Source organism: Polyergus mexicanus, unplaced genomic scaffold (genome assembly GCF_030449975.1).
Source record: "Polyergus mexicanus isolate NDT 795.1 unplaced genomic scaffold, iyPolMexi1.0 SCAF_26, whole genome shotgun sequence".
NCBI classification, from domain to species: domain Eukaryota; kingdom Metazoa; phylum Arthropoda; class Insecta; order Hymenoptera; family Formicidae; genus Polyergus; species Polyergus mexicanus.
In genome coordinates, this window is record NW_027223346.1 from 1,323,491 (window position 1) to 1,343,314 (window position 19,824).

The 19,824-nt window shown below is 31.0% G+C and overlaps 4 protein-coding genes and 1 long non-coding RNA gene across 12 annotated transcripts; 3 read left to right on the forward strand and 2 right to left on the reverse strand.

Moving 5' to 3' along the window:
• Positions 1–2,218: 2,218 nt before the first annotated feature.
• On the reverse strand, positions 2,219–3,441 carry LOC138943390 (uncharacterized). Its single transcript, XR_011448468.1, has 3 exons — positions 3,272–3,441; positions 2,790–2,989; positions 2,219–2,424 (listed from the first exon to the last, which is right to left on the reverse strand). It is a non-coding gene; the product is annotated as an uncharacterized lncRNA (long non-coding RNA).
• Positions 3,442–4,184: 743 nt separating this feature from the next.
• Positions 4,185–5,372, forward strand: LOC138943312 (protein TIPIN homolog). The gene has a single exon (XM_070314037.1). It carries the CDS (start codon positions 4,229–4,231, stop codon positions 5,201–5,203), a length of 975 nt encoding a protein of 324 aa, XP_070170138.1. The 5' UTR covers positions 4,185–4,228; the 3' UTR covers positions 5,204–5,372.
• Positions 5,283–6,129, reverse strand: LOC138943313 (U6 snRNA-associated Sm-like protein LSm6). Its single transcript, XM_070314038.1, has 3 exons — positions 6,004–6,129; positions 5,757–5,847; positions 5,283–5,585 (listed from the first exon to the last, which is right to left on the reverse strand). The coding sequence occupies exons 2-3, from the start codon at positions 5,845–5,847 to the stop codon at positions 5,437–5,439; spliced, it is 240 nt and encodes a 79-aa protein (XP_070170139.1). The 5' UTR covers positions 6,004–6,129; the 3' UTR covers positions 5,283–5,436.
• Positions 6,130–6,320: 191 nt separating this feature from the next.
• LOC138943310 (lysophosphatidylserine lipase ABHD12) lies at positions 6,321–12,471 on the forward strand. 8 transcript variants are annotated; one of them, XM_070314029.1, is made up of 11 exons: positions 6,321–6,426; positions 6,539–6,770; positions 6,972–7,074; positions 10,066–10,184; positions 10,408–10,513; positions 10,633–10,832; positions 10,945–11,080; positions 11,192–11,309; positions 11,384–11,545; positions 11,628–11,755; positions 11,837–12,471. In XM_070314029.1, exons 2-11 carry the CDS (start codon positions 6,749–6,751, stop codon positions 11,874–11,876), a joined length of 1,134 nt encoding a protein of 377 aa, XP_070170130.1. In that variant the 5' UTR covers positions 6,321–6,426; positions 6,539–6,748; the 3' UTR covers positions 11,877–12,471. The 8 variants fall into 8 exon arrangements, with proteins under 8 accessions (XP_070170130.1, XP_070170132.1, XP_070170133.1 ...); XM_070314031.1 differs by lacking the exon at positions 6,972–7,074 and adding an exon at positions 7,843–8,016 and having other exon boundaries at positions 6,322–6,426; positions 11,837–12,469; XM_070314032.1 differs by lacking the exon at positions 6,972–7,074 and adding an exon at positions 7,865–8,016 and having other exon boundaries at positions 6,322–6,426; positions 11,837–12,469.
• Positions 12,472–14,774: 2,303 nt separating this feature from the next.
• LOC138943428 (glycerol kinase) lies at positions 14,775–19,759 on the forward strand. The gene is made up of 4 exons (XM_070314281.1): positions 14,775–15,863; positions 18,433–18,512; positions 19,033–19,291; positions 19,518–19,759. Exons 1-4 carry the CDS (start codon positions 15,701–15,703, stop codon positions 19,757–19,759), a joined length of 744 nt encoding a protein of 247 aa, XP_070170382.1. The 5' UTR covers positions 14,775–15,700.
• Positions 19,760–19,824: the final 65 nt, after the last annotated feature.

Below are 19,824 nucleotides of genomic sequence, written 5' to 3' on the forward strand. Positions count from 1 at the left end.
AGAAAGTAGCTCGAAGTTTCGAGCTTAGAGAAAAACATTTAAAAAATAAATCTAAAACAAAATGTTTTGCATTTTCAACGGAAAGTAGGAAATATTAGGGGAAGTGTCACACTATACGATTAATACGATTAGATTTAATTAAGTATCTGTTTATTCATAATATGTTGTATCCTAAGCCAAGGTAGATCAATCAAAGAACTTCGATGCAAAATTCAAAGATTCGCAAAGATTCAAAATTTATAAACATTTCTTTTTGAAAAATTATTCACACAAAACTAATAATTATTACGAGTATAATTAATTGTACAAAATTAGTGAAAAATAATGCAAAAATTTGTTGAAGGCGTGATTACAGATTTAGATAACGATTTGTAAAATTATTTGCGTAAAAAGTGTGACTTATATAATAAAAACAGAGAAGCAGACAATAATTTATAATAAAAAAATTATTTCTATAGATTTTTGTAAATATGTAATATGAAAACGCGGTATTCTAACGAGTTTTTATTAGATCGCTTATATTGTATGATTACGACCGTTCTCTCCTGCGAGAGAACGTAGCGATGTACTGCAGTGGTACGAAAATAGAGAATGAAAATCCTGCGGTTAGAGTAAGCGACAGTAAAACGTAGGATAAATCGATGTCAGACTCGCCATTTGGAATCGGGACAAAAACCTTCACAACAATAGAAGCGAAAGCGATGGATAATTCAATCAAAAAATAATCACCCTATGTTTAATTTCTTTCTTGCAAAAACAAAAACTACGATTTTCCTATAATCAGAGGATGTAACATTATATACATATATATATATATATATATATATATATATATATATATATATATATTGTACAAGATATAAAATTATATATTGTAATTTTTTAAATTAGGATGTTACTTTTCTTTCGAAAGAACGTTATTTCATCTTACAATAATAATTCTGCGTTCTTGTGATATTACACATTATTGCAAAAGTATACAATATATATACACAAGGTTCTCCGGCATAGAATTTTAGTTCAACGAATATTCGTCAACGGGACAGCTGATGTATTACGCCATAATAATATATAATATTGCAATAACACATTCGGTCGAATATTTGACGATTTGTTTTAAAGTGAGAATAAGAAAAAGAAAATTGATTTTAATCCGGAAGCACGTTCCACGTTTTATATAACACATTCTTTTACTTCTCATATCAAATCTCGACAAAATCTCATTTGTTTAGTTGTATTCTTATGATGCATACTTACAAATGCGAGTTAATGTAAATATGTTTGAAATTAATTAACCAATCTTACAATCAGTGTCAAAAAGGAAAGATCTCTATATTGACCTCCTATAATTCGCAATTTCTCTCTATTTCCGTCTGAAGAAATATCTCCATTAAATTAGATATTGATAAACGTATGTCTCGTAACGTTCATTCTGTATTCCTTTTTAATCAGTTAAAATTAACCGATTAATTAATATTGCAAGACATTAAAACTGAGGCAATATATTTTTTAGATATCGTTGGTATTTGTATTAATATTGGAAAAATTATATTTAATATCGCGTACAGTTTAAAAAAAAAAAAACATCAAATGCAGTAAGATACACATCTCATGTATTTTCGCGAACATGTGCCAGGTAGATTTCCGAACATTTTGACAGGATCGAAATGAGCGATGAGACATAAAAGAGCGCATGGACACTTGCCAGCAAAGAATCTCTGCGCGGACAGTGGCTCTACATGAAAACAATAAACAACCGTTATTTTTTTTATATTTCTATGTTTATATATTTCGTTGCTTATAAACGCTTATCATCATCATTGCTGATGCTTAATTAATTTTACGCACGAAACATCACCAAAGTCCATTATATGATAATCAATTTAGAGTTATGCATTTTGACCATATAATTTTGCGATAGCCTTTTCTTTCGCCGATTCGAGCTCTTAAATATTTCCTCAGCAAAAATGTTCACATTTTGCATATCTTTGTAATGAAGCCTCAAGAGTTAAAAATCTATTAAAGTTAGCTTAAAATTAATTGATGAATATAATTCTTTCATTTTTTTATCATTTCAATATTTTGAGGATGTGTTACAAATAGCTACTACTAGAAATTATAATCTACTATACGTACAGGATATATACACAGCTTAACATTCGCTTGTTCGCCAACCAATAGAATGTAAATACTTCGTGAGTATTATTCGTTCTTCGAAACAAAAACACAATTTGTTTATCTGCTTTGAAAACAATCTAATTTAGTGCATTTTGATATATTTAGCCGCTAAGATTTCATCAGAATGTGCGGTCACAAATATATGCGACGTAGACAGAACAGAACCGCTTTATTTGCGAAGTTACGCTAGTCTTATTTTCCATATAGTCCTTTAATCTTGAGTTTTATTTGATAAATAAATTTTTTCTGCAAGCATTTAAGTTAAGTCTGATTGAAAAATACATTAAAATTGGCAAATATCATAGTTACATGATTGATTGGGTAATTATTTGGACAATTTACTATTTGAAAGCCACAGAAGTATAATTAATTTACATTTAACATTAAATTTATATGAGCATTATAGTGAGTGATCGGATAAATCGGCAATTTGAAGAACCATTTAATATGGATGACTCAATTTTATTATAAACAAGCGAACACTCGGTCTTGGACGGCATTCGTATGTGATTGAGATATTTACGCTCTCGACAAGTTTTGAATCATTTCAGATCGCTGCTTTATTAATTTTTGAATTTGGCATCGATAAATCAACCTCTTGGCACACTTACCGTTTTTCGCGTTACATGTGTTCTCGTCGTCGTGAAAATCTCTGATTCGAGTAATATACTTCCAGTCACGTGCGGTTTTTATTTATGCGAACAATAAGTCATATCTCCTCATCCAAATATCGATCTTATAGCTTCGAAGCTTACGAATCGTCTTACATTATTATGCATTAATAAAATTGTATTCCGATATCTTGAATGTGCTGGAAAATAAGAAAATAAAAGTAAAAAATATAATCGAAGTTGTCGAGAGTAGATTTGACAATTTTGCTGCGAAATTTCATCAGCGAAATTGATCTGTCACATTCAATGATACTGGCAGGATTCGAGCAGAAATCTAAATAGAAATTTAAGTTTTGTAATAATATTATTTACTTTTTTGTTTATACTATATAGGTTATAAAAAGAGAGTAGAATAAATTAGGATTGCTTGTTAAATTCCACTTAATCCACGTTGTCAATGTATAGCAAACAAATTTACTTACATATAAGATACAATTTCAAATTTTATTTGTTCAAATTTTTTTACTGCAAAAGATATAGGGCAAGCTTCGATTTAAATAATATGAAAAATACACCCACGCGATAATACATGAAATAAGCGTCGAATAAAATTTATCGATTAGTCGAATAATCGATATCATTTATCGCTCCAGCTGATATCGATTTACATGACATTTTATTTACACGTATTTATACTGATATTATTTTCTATGACGAAGGGAGAGACTCTCTCTCTCTCTCTTTATTAGAATATATTTTATATTCGACCCATAAACGCGTGAGAATATCGTTGAATATATATTCGTCAAATTATTCTTTAAACGCGATAACGAAAGATGCCAGGAACTCCGATGGAGCAAGACAATAACAACGTGTTAAGGAAATTGCAGAATGAACGATCGCCGGACGAACCGAAGAACGAATCCGTTGTGCGTGAAATAACGCAGACTGATCGACTGAATAAGAAGCTGCTCGTATCGGTTTTGGAGCGTATGAAAAGATCAGACGGGCAGTTCGATAAGTTTATGGAGGACGAGAGAGGAAATTGCGAATCGCACGACGATAGTGACTTTTAAGACGACCGGTACGCAAGATAAACTTAACCTATATGTGTATTTCGACGCTTTGTATATCGAAGAATTTTGAAATCCATCTTGTTTTTAGATATTTAATAGAAAATTTTATATATAAAACATTCCCCCTTATATTGAAAAAAGAAGACGCCTTTTGCATCCATTTCGTTGAGATAAAAGAGAAAATTGTCAGACTTCGTTCAAAGTTAATTATTTGTAAAATGTGTTCTCTATTATAAGTTTAGAATTCTTGATAATTTTGTACATGTAATAATGTGATTATAATCACTTGTATTTAATGATTATATATCTTTTTAGGAATCTGCATAAGTGGTTAAATTTAATTGAAGGATACTTTATACTATTATGACGGATATTCCTGATTATGGAGGTGATGATGATATTGTGGAGTATTATGAAAATAATGAGTCTGATGATGAGCAGCATCGTAGCCTTGAAGTAGCAGGAGAAGCAACTTCCGATAATGAAGGAGAAACTTCGCGAAAAATTGACCCATCAAAATCTAAAACTCATACAATTAGAAATCCTATACCCAAACTAAACACAGAACGACTGAAAGGCCCCAATGGTATTCGCACCATTGAAAAGTATTTTGAGGGTTTCAAATTCTATGGCAAAGGATATGAGAAAACTGATCTCGACAGGATTATGAAAAGATTGGAACATTGGTCCTATCGATTATTTCCAAAGTATCATTTTGATGATTTTCTTACAAGAGTCGAGCAACTTGGGATAAAGAAGGATCTACAAGTATTTATGAAAAGATATCGATTGGATATGCTCACTCCAGATGATGATTTAATTATCCATGATAATATGGATAACGAAGAGGATCAACAAAAGAGTGCACCTTTGGACGACTTCGATTTATTGATAACGGAACAAATACAAAAACAAAAGCAAGCTGAAACTTCTATGCCTACTGCAGTTCCAAGCACTTCTAACGAGGATGCTTTTGATGAACTTTTGATGCAATCCAATAATATATCAAATTCACAAATACAATGCGCAAGCACTGCCAAGAATGAATTGAGCGATGAGATAAAAGAAATAATCGAAAGAAATAAGCAACTGGCTATTCAAAGAAGACTCCAGAGACAGAAAGAATGCGAAGCAGGAGAATCCAAGAGAGCAAAATTAATCGAAAGCACAAACATAGAAACTCTAAATGAAAACAATAATCCTACAATTTATGATTGGACCGATGCGTCTCAGGTTGATAGTACGCATTCACAAATCAATGAGAATGCAAATGAAGCAACTGCTAGTAAGTCAGAGGAAATATTATTGAATGAAAAGCCAATAACCGACCATGTTTAAGTAAAGTACAATATGTAGTAATATAAAATTTTTGTTACATCATATACACATATAAGACTAAAATATCATTTAGAAGTATTTATTATATAACAAAAATTATTGCTTTATCTTTATTAATAATTGTAGAAATAAGTCAAAATGTAGCCGTTAGAAATGTTTATGAATAGATAAATTTCAAATAATAAATAAAAATTTAATTTTTATTGAAATTTATATTTGCTTATATCATATAATTAATTTCTACGCTTTTGTGTGCTAATATATAACACATTGTTCCCTCGTATAAACGCATCTCCATATTTGTCTTTCAATTGTCCATTGACATATTCCTCTGTCTGTTCAAGCGCTATGTTCATATAACCATCTATACAAGCTAACACACCTGTAAATAGAATACTTATTTTAGAATATCCAGAGCTTCAAAAGAAAATTTCAAGATTTATAAAAACAGATACAAATTAAATTGAAAAAAGAAATATTTTTATTCTAAAAGTAAAGATAATAATTAGATAAATATTAATACTGCGCTAAAATAGAAAAAAAAAGCATTTACCTCTGTAATCAACACCACTGTTCAATTTTACGACAACAGGCCGTCCATGAATTTGTTGTATAAATTGAGATAATGCTTCCTTCCGGCTCATCTATTAATACATAAAAATATTATTTAATGTAAAGACACTTATAAGAAATAGTTTAAATCTACAAATCATATTTATACACATCATGACGTTTATCGTAAATTTCAATGATAGCGAATAAAAGAGAGATGAGTAATTATCAGCGATAATTTTACATACCTTTGTAAATAATGCGGATATATAATCAACTCTACACACGTAGAATTTTGACGCAAAACAGTTTTAACCTAATCTAAAAATGATTTCTTATCAAATCAACACACGCGTGATACCGACCGGTCGCGTTAAACTTTTCCTAGCGTTAAGCCCGTATCACAGACTATGCATTGAGATTGAAATTTGACCAATCGGGACAAGCAAATTTTAGTTTCTTTTATCCTGATTGGTCAAATTTCAAATTTTCAATACGTAGTCCGATACGGGCTTAAGAGAGGTCACGCCGCCGGTTTTCATAAGACACTTTTTCCAGCTGGTAGCGTCAACTAGATCCATATCAGAGTCAGCGGAACTAAATGGCCAGATTCACTTTTTGATGCTTCCGATAAAAGAACCGGTTGGGGGTACATACAAAAGATACGAAATGTATGTTTATTTGACCGATTATGTAATACTTCTTTTTAGATACAATCTTTTTCTTTATATATCTTTTGCATTTTAAACGCGAGTTGTGTAACATATTTCTCTTGTGTAACAGAGACCTCTCGATGCGAAAAAGGAGAAGGAAAGCAAAAGTATAAAGAGTGCAGGAGATTCTGTTGTGTTGTAACTTCTCCCACCTTTCCCTTCTGTCAGCTGCGTACACTTTTACTTTGAGGCCAACTTCGAGGATCATCGAGGTCTGCGACTGGAATGTCAGTTGATCCGCGTTCCTCGATAGTTTTAGTTCAATATTAATCAGTATTTAATGAAACAGTATATTAATAAAGGTGTGTGCATTCATCTTTTAGGATTTACGAATTGCAAAATTTCATTAAACACAACGCAATATATATATATATATATATATATAGCGCGAAACATACTACATCAGAGAAGATTCGAAAATGTTTTCCCTCGCGATTGTTGCGTAAATGTTTTGTTCGTATAGCTCAAAGTGTTAATTATATAAATATCATATTCCCCCTCAGAATATAGGTGTCCGTTTTGTTTCGTGATTAATATTATTTTCGATTCCGGATCGCGTAATAATAATATGGTATATTGGCTACCGAAGAAACGTTTTGTCAAAAGGTATTCGATCGCTTCATTAAACCTGCATGTTTTAGGCGATTTTTGCATACGAATTCTTTTTCCCGTCTTCTCCTTTCCAGAAGAAGAAAGACGAAATACGTTCTCGATCGATACGTAACGTTACTACTATTACACAGACATTGGTTTTGGTCTAAGGAACTAAACACGTTATAGCCCTAGTTTACTAATCTATATATACGTCTATACTTACGCTGTCACTTTCACGTGCCTTAGACACTAATATTTCACATAGGAAGTGTTACGCGTATATGTCGTGTGAGAGAAAATAGCAAAGAAAAATCTTTTTCTAATAATAAGTAGAATAGTGTGTCGTGTGTGCAATTTGTAAGATAATTTTGTCAGTTTTAAAATTTAAGGAATGTGAATTTTTTTAGATATACGAAAGTGTGAATAAAATATATATATATAATAGAAAAAAATATATTTCTATTTTATAAAAAAATTGATAGATATTTATTTTATATTATTTCTATATCATTTCTATATCACATATCACAGGACCATTATTTGTAAACATTTATGTATCAAATCATTCTGTTATATGGAAATATTGGATATATTATATATATAGAGAGCATGTGGAAGAGATTGAAATGAAGTATTCAAGTTAAAAATTTTTATCGGAAATATTATTTACTTATAAAAGGGATTATTCAATATATATATAAAATATACAAATACTATTATACTCTTTCATTATATTATTTTAATTATCTTATATATCTATATTTAATTTAATAATGATAGAGAAATTATTTCTTACAACAAGTCTCTGGAATTAAATTTGATCAAAGAAAGAGGATTTGCGACAAGAAAATACTATAAATACGACCAGTAATCACTAACAATTATGATGTCGAGTTATCTACTATTAGCAGCGATAGTGCCATTCGCCATCCTTGAGATATGGTATACAGGAATGTAAGTTATATTGTTATATAACTGTGAAGATCTTTATATTAATTTTTATTTATATATATATATTTTTATTTAACTTTGTATTTATTTATATTTTTATATTTATTGATGTCACTATACATGTAATAATATATAGTTTGCAAGCTTATTTAAACGACATAATGTGAGATGTATATCTTTGTGCGTTGGATAAAATTTATGTAAACTCTAATCTTCAATGCAATTGTCTAAAATTTATCGTAATACACTGTGATATATTGTACATTATTCTTGTGAGTCACAGTGAGTCAATGTTAATTTATCCTTTAAAAAAAAAAGCTTTGTCAGAAGTGTTTTTATTTAAGAGCAGTAGGATAAGGACTTTAGACTCTACTGTTTTTGTTATCGGTTGTTGTGTAATAAGAGTGGGGGTATGTAGAATTGCAGAAAATACATTCATCAAAGAAAGAGAGAGTGACTTGACTAGATAGAGTATAATTATACATAGCACATTCCATGTTGTAATACTCTAATTTCTCTCTCTTCCTCTCTCTCTTTCTTGCTTCTTCTCACAACAGATAAGGAAATATTTTGAGAAAGTTTCTTTGTTCGGATGATTGTTTGTAAGTATTTTAACTATTTGTAAAGAGATTTACATAAAATGCAATGTGTAGATTTAATCAATTTTAATAAATCTATAATTTAGACAAATTTTTATACATATACAAAGATTTTTACACAAATTAAAATAGATCAAAATTAAATTCAAATAATGGTGTACAAAATATAACGATAATACTATAAAGTATAAATTTCCTTAGCCTTTTCCCCATTTCGTTTTAAAGTATAAATTTGTTTTTTGATAAGAATAAATAATAAAATATAAGTATTCATATATTCATACTTTCATATATGCTTTATTACCAGTTATATGCAACTTACTTTATGTTATCTATTCATATATATATATATATGTATAAGAGATATCATAAAGTAGTGTAATAAAAAAAATATAGTCAGATTTTTTATAAACAGCTTTATGTCATAAACATCAAGAAGTATATATGTGATTGTGTTCTGTATATTTATTTTATGGATTGAGTGTGTACATATCTTTATGTATCAAATTATGAATGAATAGGAATGTAAAAATAATCTGATGAACCGATGAATATAATAAGGTACAATATCAATATGTGATATTTTTCGCATATATAATTTGCTATTTAAAATTTATTTCATATTTCGTTTCTATCTTAATACGCGTATTATCTCTTACATTTAATATGTGTATGCATTTCTATATATGTGTTCACTTCCTATATAACTACTGCATGCAGCTATCTCATTAGTTTCTTGTTGTTGCTATTCTCAGTTGTTGTGAAACTTCTAGAATTGCTGTTATTTTGTTTCTTTATTAAAATGCTAGGAAGTGTTTGAGTGTGCAATGACTAAAAATCAGTAATTATTATAAATGAGTTACTCAAGAATCATCCAAAGTTCTTTCAAAATCCTTCAATCAGTTTGAAATCATCTTTTTCTGTATGAGATTATTATTTGCAATACTCTTTGCAATCATCTTTATATATTTCTGTAATAATACCATTTATATAAATAATTTATTATATTATATTATATATTAATAAATTAATAAATTATTATTTAGTAATTTATTATATTTATTTATTATATTATTATATTCATAGTTGAAGACAGCTTGAAATTATTTGAAAAGTATATACTCTTTTATCATATATATTTGCTTTGCTTGAAATTTATTTACCAAGAAAAGCGGGTTTATTTTAAATAACTAATTATACTTAGAAGAAATGCCAAGAAATATTGATCAAAAAAGTTTGTTTCATAACCAGCAAACAAATAATATACTAGTAATAAAGAACTTTAGATGATTTTATATGTTTGAAATTGTTTTTGCTGTATATATCCTATTAGTGTTACTACTAAACTTATGACTAGATATAGTGAAATTATAATAGATGAAAACTTTACTAACTTATTAGATACTTATATTAATTTATGTATGTATGTAAATATATAAACTTTGTATTACAGATGTTTAATTTGGACCATGAAGGCATCTGTACTGATATATCTCATTATATTTGGGCTTCTGCCTGTAATTTTTCATTATTCCTATAGCATTCAAAAGAAGATACTTTTCTTAAATTTTGGTAAGTATATAATTAGTAAGTATATTATACAATACATCTAGAGCAAAAAATAATAAACAGCGTTATATAAAATTAATATAATTACAATAATTTGAAAGCTTTTATAAATCAATTAATATATAAGGGAAAAATATGTGCAGAATAATATTATATCATTTTGATTTAAATTGATGCAAATTATGTAATATCTTATATGTTAATATTTTGTTTTAATCTTTTTCAGTGCAATGGCCACTTAAAGTGGAGTTTTCCGATCCAAAATCAGTTGGAATGGAAGGTGCTAGAAATTTTTATTTACATACTGATCAACAAGTAAAAATAGGTGTATGGTGAGTGATTACAGAGATCTATGTGAAATTTTTAATCCGAAAAGATACATCACTTTCTACATCATTGTATTATAATAACATAGTGCGTATTGTTATATTAAAAGTTAGTGCATTTACAGGCAGATATTACCACGGTCTTTATTAAATAATTCCATTCCTGCAACAGATGAAGCTTACGAAGCAGTTTTAAATAATTCCACGCAACCTGTATTCCTATACATGCATGGAAACAGCGGTAATAGAGCAAGTCTGCATAGACTTGAGCTTTATAAACTTTTCCAAGATTTGGATTATCATGTCATATGTTTTGATTATAGAAGTAAGTGTTGGAAGTTTGGATTTACTTTTAGAACGATTTATGATCTAAAAATAAAAGTGTTTAAGTATTGCATTAAATGCATTTCCTAATTAATTTTGATCTGTCAATTTAGGCTATGGTGATAGTGATGTAGTTGAACTCTCTGAAGAGGGTGTAGTTATGGATAGCAAATATGTTCTTGAGTGGGTTTTGAAAAAAGTTAATGGTTCAGCTCCAGTTTTTGTTTGGGGTCACTCTTTAGGAACTGGGTAAGAGATTTAAAAAAATTCGATTTTTCTTCATATAATTAATATTATATAATATTCCTCAGAAATAATCTGTTATGTATTGTGTTAAAATAAAGATTTATTTTTCATTAGAGTCTCTGCGCATGTATTAGCTCTACTGGCAACTGAAAATGTACAACCAGCTGCATTGTTTCTGGAAGCGCCATTTAACAACATAGCGGATGAATTAACAGAACATCCATTTTCACAGGTATTTAAGTGTTTATTTCTCAACTATAAAAGTTGCATTGTTTCTAATATGATTTTTTTTATATTTTTACATAGTTATTCAAACATTTACCATGGTTTCATTGGTTGATTGTTGAGCCATTTTATAAGAATAATTTACGATTTGAGACTGATAAACATATTGCAAAGATTGAGTGTCCTATTATGATATTACATGCCGAAGATGATGGTGTAATTCCAATCTTTTTGGCAGAAAAGGTATATTCTACATCTACAACTTTAGATGATTGCATACAGATTGTTATGAGAGCCAAAAATTTTTGCATTATATATGTTTCAGCTCTATAAAGCGGCAATAGATAGTCATGGAAATAACACAGATTATGTTCAAATGATAAAAATAGATTCATCCTATGGACTTGGACACAAGTATATCTGTAGATACAAGGAATTACCTAGTATAATTAAGTAAGTTATTAATGTATTATTAAAGTATAGACACAATAGTTTACTTTTCTTCACGAAAATTTTACATTATTGTATTTTCAGGACATTTGTCGCTAAAGCAAACAGAAATCTGACTGAATAATTTACCTAGACTAGAAAACTGGAATTGAAAATTGTCCCAATGTCCATAATTTCTTAGAGATTATTTGATTTATATATGAACAGTTACATATTTTCACGATCAAATTTGTTCTAGTATCTGAAGAGAACACTAACCTAAAGGAACTATAGAACAAACTAAAAGTCTTATGAATGCTTTTCTTATTTGGAAATTGTCCACTTTTTCTGTGTGTATTCAAAATATATTTATCTAAAATTTGATATTTAATATTTTAGAATATCAATGTCCAATATGTGTGTGTAGAAGATTTGCGATATCAAACAAGATTCAATACACTCAGTTTATTATATTGTATTTACTGTTTAAAATTTATTTAAATTTATTAAATATGTAAAACTTATTTATAGATTATATTTAGTCAATTTAAAAAAATATATATGAAAATATATGTAATATATGTAAGACATTAATTCTTAGAGAATTGGTGTCTAGTGTATAATGACATTTTTATATGTCATGAACAAATATATTCAAAAATATATCCGTTAAGTAAATGGAAATATGTTAATACCAAATACTGTGATAATTGAGACACAATTTAATAGAGATAGTTAATTTCATGTAATTAATTCGTATGTGACGCAGTTTATATATAAAATATTCAGCATTCTCGAAATGATGGTATTACTACTTTTGCTTACAATCCTTTTATTTATAGCAACGCATAATTTTAAATGTCACAGAAAACGTATTATATTTATTTCCATATTGATATTAAATGTTGACATATAAACATGTAAAATATGTATAAAATGTGTGTGTCGCGTGCATATGCGTGTGCGAATTCGACGTATATTTAATATATATTATCTATATAATATCGATATATTACATATTAATCTAAAATAATTTGCGAAACACTTTCTCGTACATCTTGCTTCACAAGTACGAACACACACTTCATTTTTATTATTTCACTTTTAATATCAATAGAGTACAAATATTAAAACAAAGTAATAATAGAAAGAAGAATTCTCTCTGTTATTAATTTTTTTTTGGCAGTTCCGTATACAGCATTCGTCAAAATTCGAACGTTGCGCCATAAATGACGTATGAAACATATAGTTGATTCTTACTATTCTTAGTACAGTTCTTTGATATAATTTCCGTATTCCTAACAGCTTATAACACGCTAAGCGCGATGAAAATTTTTATAGGTATATCCGTGTTGTTTGCACTTTCTACATTTCGAACTCTTTTCTGTCTCTATTTCAATGCTCGAAATATACGTTCATTTTAAACATGGAATTTCTGGGGAGTGCAAACAACACAAATCTCATTCTGTGCATTTAAACTACGCTATTAAAATAGAGGAAAAATAAGTGTCGAGAATAAGGAGTTTGTCGAGTGACGGCTACTGTCGTCTACCATAAATGCGGATGGTTGCGCGCGCAATAATGGCGCGTGCAGCAGACGACAGCTGATGCGTGAGATAGGAGGGGGAAGTGTACGCGGAAGCATGGTAAAGCGGTGAAACACGTGTCTCTCTCTCTCACGGTTGTCTCACAACCGTCCCGTGAAGAGGGTGATCCGGATATTTGCAATACGTTCGTCGTCGAGGACTACGACGAAAAGCCGGAAGAATATCGATCGATCGAGGGAGGGAGAGGCGGGGGGGGATGTCGCAGGACGCAGAGTGCTCGTTCGCCGGCTGCGCGCTTCGTAGTCGAGTGTATTTGAGACTCGAGGCTTGAGTGAGTAACCAGTCCGGCCTTCGCCTTCCTCGCGCGAAGATTCACTTCCGCATAATCAAGACGTCTCGTGTCTCCGCTTCCTGCCTCGCGGATTTAGCAGACATAAATGACATAACGAAATCCCATATGTAGAGCACGTGGTACGATATATCCACGTTCCACTTTTATTCTATCAATTTCCTTCGCGTGATTTCAGTTTCCTGTTATGCTTTTCCTGACACGTAACGAATATGATTTTATAATAGATAAAAGTTCCATTTTATATTCCATCACGAGACGGATCTCGGAATAATCCTAAGAATTCTCGTGAGCTGTTCCCTACAAACATATAGTTAATTGAGATTCGCAACTGATTTTCTATTCTTGTCTAGTCTCGTTCTTAACAAAAAAAAAAAAAAAGAGAGTTACCATTCATGTTTCTGAAAAAAGAAAACGAGAAAGTAAATGTAAAGTGCTCATGGATAGATTTCTCTCGGTCATTATTTTGACTGATAAGAAGTGTCTGCAATTTTCAGACAAATTTTATACATATCGCGTTGAGATTAATATTTTTGAAAGTTCGCCGCTTCGCGCCTTATCGCGTGTCGTAAAACTGAAATTTCGAGAACGCATCGCAAATAGACGCTTCTATCACGAAGAAGAATTTACATTTCACGAATTTTAATTACATATATTGCTAGAAGAATAGAAATATGTATATAATATTCTTCTAATTTTTAATTTACAATATATGCTTTTTTTCTTCGCAGATCTACATCTCGTTGTTGCTTTAATTATTACAAATTTTTATTCAGGGACACGTAATGTTATTCGAGGAAGATCGCGTGACCCTGTCAAGCGTAATTTTGAATATCCGCGCCACGAAGAGAGCATGCAACGCCATCGGTGCATGCTGCGCGATGCACTTTAGTTTGATGTCCCGACCGCTAGGCGGTTGTCACTTTGTACTTGGCTGCTATTACTTAACTAAATAATTGCAAGAGTTGTATTAAAAGTTGTACGATAGATCCAGATAATTGTCATCTACGATAATCGGTATTTTAATTTATTATAAAATTCAAATATCGAGTTTTCGGGATTTGAAAAGTCGCATCAATAATATGAGTTCTTCACTGTGGTGTTTCTCGATAGTGCTCGTGTACGATGCAATTCGTATATAAGGATGAATGGCAGAGAATGCTTACGGGTAGTCTGATGCTTCCCAGGGAGAACTACGAACGCATATATGCGGCCTTCTTTCTTCTTCTTCGCTTTATATAACGATGTCTTTGTTCAGCATCATATCCAGTACTCACGTTCAGTTCGAAAACCACGTGCGTACCAGGTTTGAAACCACAAAAAAAAAAAAATAAATCGGGTCGGTATTGCTTTGTTTGTCATTTAAAGAACGACTGAGGAAGCGAAAATTTGACTATCTATTTTGCAAAAAAATATTGGAAAAAAATTTTTGTTCCTTCCCAACATTTTTTTACGACGCAGTGGAAAGTGATATTGGTGTTCTTATGAATTTTCTGAAATTATATCGTTTAGAGAATATTAATTTTATATATTTAAAGAATCGTTTTGCATATATAAAGATTTCGTAAGTCAATTACTTCTGGATCTATCTCATTTATTATTGAAACACGGCTCGCGAAGACAATCTTCTGACAGATATAAATTTTCGAAAAATCCATCTAAAATTTTTCTTCTGGGTTTTTTTTTACGATATTTCCTCGCTGCCACGTGGACTAATGGGCGTATCCTAAGCAAACATTGACCGAATACATGGACGAGAAAACTCGAAAGATCCAGCTTATTTTGAGATCTGACCGTGACTATAAGAGTGGTCAACGAGATTTGAGTTGAAAGTACGCGATATCTAACGCGTGAAAGGAGGGAGGAGGAAAAGGCGAGGGGGGCAAGGCGAACTGTTGTCAAACAGGTCGCCGACGATTATCCTCGCATTCTATCGAACGAGCTTCTTCTGAAAACGAAGTCTTATCTCGTCTCGAGTGAAAAGAAGAGGAACGGCGGTGAATCATTCACAAAACGCACCGCGCGATTTTCGCGCTTCTTGTTATCAGAACTGAGGAGGAAGATCCGCGATTCATGGAGCAAGAAGATACGAACGGAAACGAGAAAGAAGATACGAGGAGCGAGCGTGGCATGCCGGAAGGCTCCTCCGAGAATTCGAACGTACCTCTGAAGATAGAAGAGTCGGAGACGAGAAGAGAGACGAGTATTTTTAAGTACTATTCGTATAAAAATACGGGTGAGTTTTCTAAATACAGATAACGATAAATCGAATTTATTAATAAACGTTCAGATAGCGAGCTCTGATAAATGACAAAATGCATAAACTTGAGTAAACTTGACATTGACACTGATAGTATGAAAATATATGTCGCGATTATCATGAAAGCAGAAGTTTAAGAAATCGCTCGCTTGTAGTTATCAGAATTTTATTTTTCTTAATTCAATTTTGCGAAATCGGCGATATCTAATAATATCGATAGTAATGTAAAAAAAAAAAAAAAAAAAAAAACGCCTTTCACGGTGTGGCTAAGGATGCGTATATAATAAATCATTTATTCTTGTTTAATTTATTCAGTAAACAAGAAGAAAAAAATAATGCGTCGTGCACATCGTGAAACGGAAAATGCCTAAAATTGACTTGCAATGCGACTTTTGCTGCGATGATACAGAATACAAAGTCGATTCTACGATGTGTATTATTTTGGACTTTAGACATGGCCGGTACGCAATGATAATCGATAAGAATGACGATGTAACTTTCTTAACATGATTAAGGAAACTTTTGTACGTAAAGAATTCTTCTATAGAGAGTTTATATAGAGAGAATAATTGTAAAAAATTAAATTGAGCTTCTTTAAAGATCACGTAATCGTCAGTACGAAGGTATATACAAGTGCCAATATTTTCACGGTCACAGACCTAGTCCTGCCAAGAAATACAAGGTGATACAGTACACGTATAATACACGCGAAATGTCTATAATAAATGTTTGTTCTAATCAAAAAATGATGTATTCGAATTATCGAAACTTAAAAAGCTTAATGCCCACGAAGCGTGATTTCAAGCTGGTTTGTTTTATAAGTAATCATGCTGGCTGGTGAATAGGCAATGAAGCTTGAGTAAAGTTAGGCCTGCTGCGAGTTTTGCATCACACGAAGCTGGATACTGTACGTTGTAATATGCGTGAAAGTGCGTGGTAAAATACTGATTAAGCAGACGGGACAAATAGACTGAAAAAAACTTCTTTATATCCGATTTCAGATAAGATGGAGCTTGCGTAGATATGTATATTATGCATATATTCATGTATAATTATGAACATCTAACGAACATTAAGACATATAAAATTAACACACGAGAAAATATAAAATTAATTTGATAAATGTGCAGAAAAAAATATATTTTTGAAAATTTATATAAGGGAGAGAATATATAAATATTGGATAGAGTTTTATAAAATTAATTGAGAATTTGTATTGTATGTACAGTATCATATCAGATCTGTTTAAATTTCGCAAAGCTACACACAAACTTTATAACAAGCGATGCAGAAAATTCTGGAAAGAAGTTAATTGATATAATGTTTAATAATATAAATTACATGCATATTATCGAAGGCATATATATGCGCGATTAAGCTGGTTCATTTATGATATCTTAATAAACGTCATATACATTTTGCTATAAAAATGATAAGCTTTGCAGGTCATCGCGGATATATTACACAGAAGCTCGTTTTATTAGATTTTACGACGCACGAACAACAGTTTCTTATTACTCTTATATATTATTTTTATTATTTTATAAATATATTTTTTTGCACATTGCGATGACGCACGTAGCAGTGTAAATTCTCCCGTCAATCAATCGCACGGGCGTGCGCCGTTTTGGTACGATATGACGTCACGATTCTCGCCATGTGACCGGCTTTCTTCATTCAAGACGAGCCGTGCTTACGCATCTCAGCCATGTGACACAGCTTCGCGCGTTATAGCTTATTATTAACGTGGTAAGGCGAGAGAGAAATATACGAGGGTGAACTCTAGAAGGGTGAAAGTAATTAATTATCGATTCGCGAAGATGTTATATAAGCAATGATGAGAATAATGAAGAGAAAGAATATTTGGACATATGTTTCTGATCTGAAAATCGAACGCGCGATCATGATAAAATTGCGATCGAGGATAGCTATTAATACTCATTGTATATTTCAACGATCTTTATCGATATATATATAAATAAGGAACACGATGTTGCGAATTTTGACTGAAGTGAAGGGAGGATTTAAGGCGGTACGAGGCATGTACGAAATGAACATTCATCCATCCATGGCAGTGACATTGTTATATCTGTGTAGGGCATTTACACATTTTCCCAGATAAATAATTGTTCGAAAACAATATGTGCGGACTGGAAAAGATATGCGAAGCACGAATGGCTGAATCGGGAATCGTACCCGAGTCTTTCAAACTGAATCTTTTCACACGAATCTAATGGATAAAAAAGAAAGACAAAGGAATACGACGACAATGTAAGCTTATAATATAGAATGCATAAATACAAGGTTGTCACTTATGATCCATATAAATTCCTAGTAACCACAGTTTTATGTAACTGTACAGGATAAATAATGCGCGCATTTTTTTTAAGTCTTAGTTAGCTTGTAAGTTATATCTTACGATTATCATATGTATATAATAGATGGCAAATTTATTTATTGTACCTTTTCTATGTATTTTTTTATGCTGCCATCAGTGGATTCAGTTTAAGCATTTTTATTGAAGAGAATCTTTTTTCTTTCTCAGACACGATGCCGAGCACAACAAGAAAAAGAGGACCGCTTGTGGGCGTAATTGATGTCGGCACGCGAACTATCCGCTTTGTGGTGAGAGAGTATTTATCGTAAAGTATAGCCTTCTCCGATATAACATTATCAGCATTATAATTTTCCATGCTTTTACATATTTACCCAAGTTTAAAATTTGAATGAGAGTTTTAAAACAAAAATATCGTAGTTTTTAGTTTAATAATTATGTTGAAAAACCGATTAAAAACCGTTAATGATGTGTATATAATTAATTACTATTTTATCTCATTTCGATCAAATTTTGTCTAATAGTTTTTAGTATATATGAATAGAATTTGTTTTTAAAATAATTGTTTTTTTAGATAATTTGCTAAATATTTTAGGATTACTCCTAAAAATTATAGGATACATATAAAAATTTTATTGTTTTAATCAGCGTTTTTTAAATTGAGATAATTTTTTTTATTTATATATTTTCATAACAGATATTTTATAGAATATAAAGAAATTATGTTTCTTTTGATTTAATATTGTGTATCTTAAACAATCGTCATTGTTTTAACAGTCATTACTTAAAGTGAGAATTACTTTTCTGTAGGTATTTAACGCGAAGCATGTTGCGGAGGTTGCATCTCATCAAATAGACATTGAACAAATCAGTCCACAAGAGGGATGGGTGGAGCAAGATCCCAAAAATATCTTTATGGCGGTGAAAGATTGCATTAACATCGTAAATGAGAAATTAAATATGTTGGGGATGAAGATTGATGAAATCATCACAGTGGGTATCACTAACCAGAGAGAGACTACGGTAGTATGGGACGCATTTACCGGTGAACCATTTTATAACGCTATAGGTGGGTATAAATTTTTTCGCGTTTTGCGATAAAAATTCAATTTAAAAAATTAAAAAAATTAAAAAGAAACATCTTTACCCTAAGAAAAGAAGACTTAAAAAGAGTCTTATATATTGGACATGTTGTTTTTTTTTTAAGGAAAATGTCTGGATTAATTATTTCATTTCATGAAAGATCTCTGAAAAAATAAACCGAAAAGATTCTGTAAGAAAATGTTTGGTTTCAGTGTGGTCCGATATCAGAACCGATACGATCATGGACCAGATTATAGCAAAATTTCCGGATCAGAGCAAGAATCATCTGAAACCTCTGTGCGGTCTTCCTGTCAGTCCGTACTTTTCCGCTTTGAAGATTCGTTGGTTGAAGGACAATCTGTCGACTGTAAGAAGAGCAATTCGTGAGAGGCGGTGCAAAATGGGAACCATGGATACCTGGATCGTTTGGGTACGTGACGAAGAGATATTATAGCAAAACATTAATACGAATTAGCGGGTATAATTAATCTATAGTACTCTGCGTTGATACCACTGCTT

What these genes read in the sequence shown, in the direction of transcription:
- LOC138943312 (XM_070314037.1), top strand. Translation starts at nt 4,229, where the DNA reads ATGACGGATATTCCTGATTATGGAGGTGATGATGATATTGTGGAGTAT.
- LOC138943313 (XM_070314038.1), bottom strand. Translation starts at nt 5,847, where the DNA reads ATGAGCCGGAAGGAAGCATTATCTCAATTTATACAACAAATTCATGGA. An exon ending in CAGTGGTGTTGATTACAGAG is followed by an intron (nt 5,586 to 5,756) that starts GTAAATGCTTTT and finishes TTCTATTTACAG; the next exon opens with GTGTGTTAGCTTGTATAGAT.
- LOC138943310 (XM_070314029.1), top strand. Translation starts at nt 6,749, where the DNA reads ATGAAACAGTATATTAATAAAG. An exon ending in GAAACAGTATATTAATAAAG is followed by an intron (nt 6,771 to 6,971) that starts GTGTGTGCATTC and finishes ATTCCCCCTCAG; the next exon opens with AATATAGGTGTCCGTTTTGT. An exon ending in CAAGTAAAAATAGGTGTATG is followed by an intron (nt 10,514 to 10,632) that starts GTGAGTGATTAC and finishes GTGCATTTACAG; the next exon opens with GCAGATATTACCACGGTCTT.
- LOC138943428 (XM_070314281.1), top strand. Translation starts at nt 15,701, where the DNA reads ATGGAGCAAGAAGATACGAACGGAAACGAGAAAGAAGATACGAGGAGC. An exon ending in CTATTCGTATAAAAATACGG is followed by an intron (nt 15,864 to 18,432) that starts GTGAGTTTTCTA and finishes TTTCTTTCTCAG; the next exon opens with ACACGATGCCGAGCACAACA. An exon ending in CGCGAACTATCCGCTTTGTG is followed by an intron (nt 18,513 to 19,032) that starts GTGAGAGAGTAT and finishes ACTTTTCTGTAG; the next exon opens with GTATTTAACGCGAAGCATGT.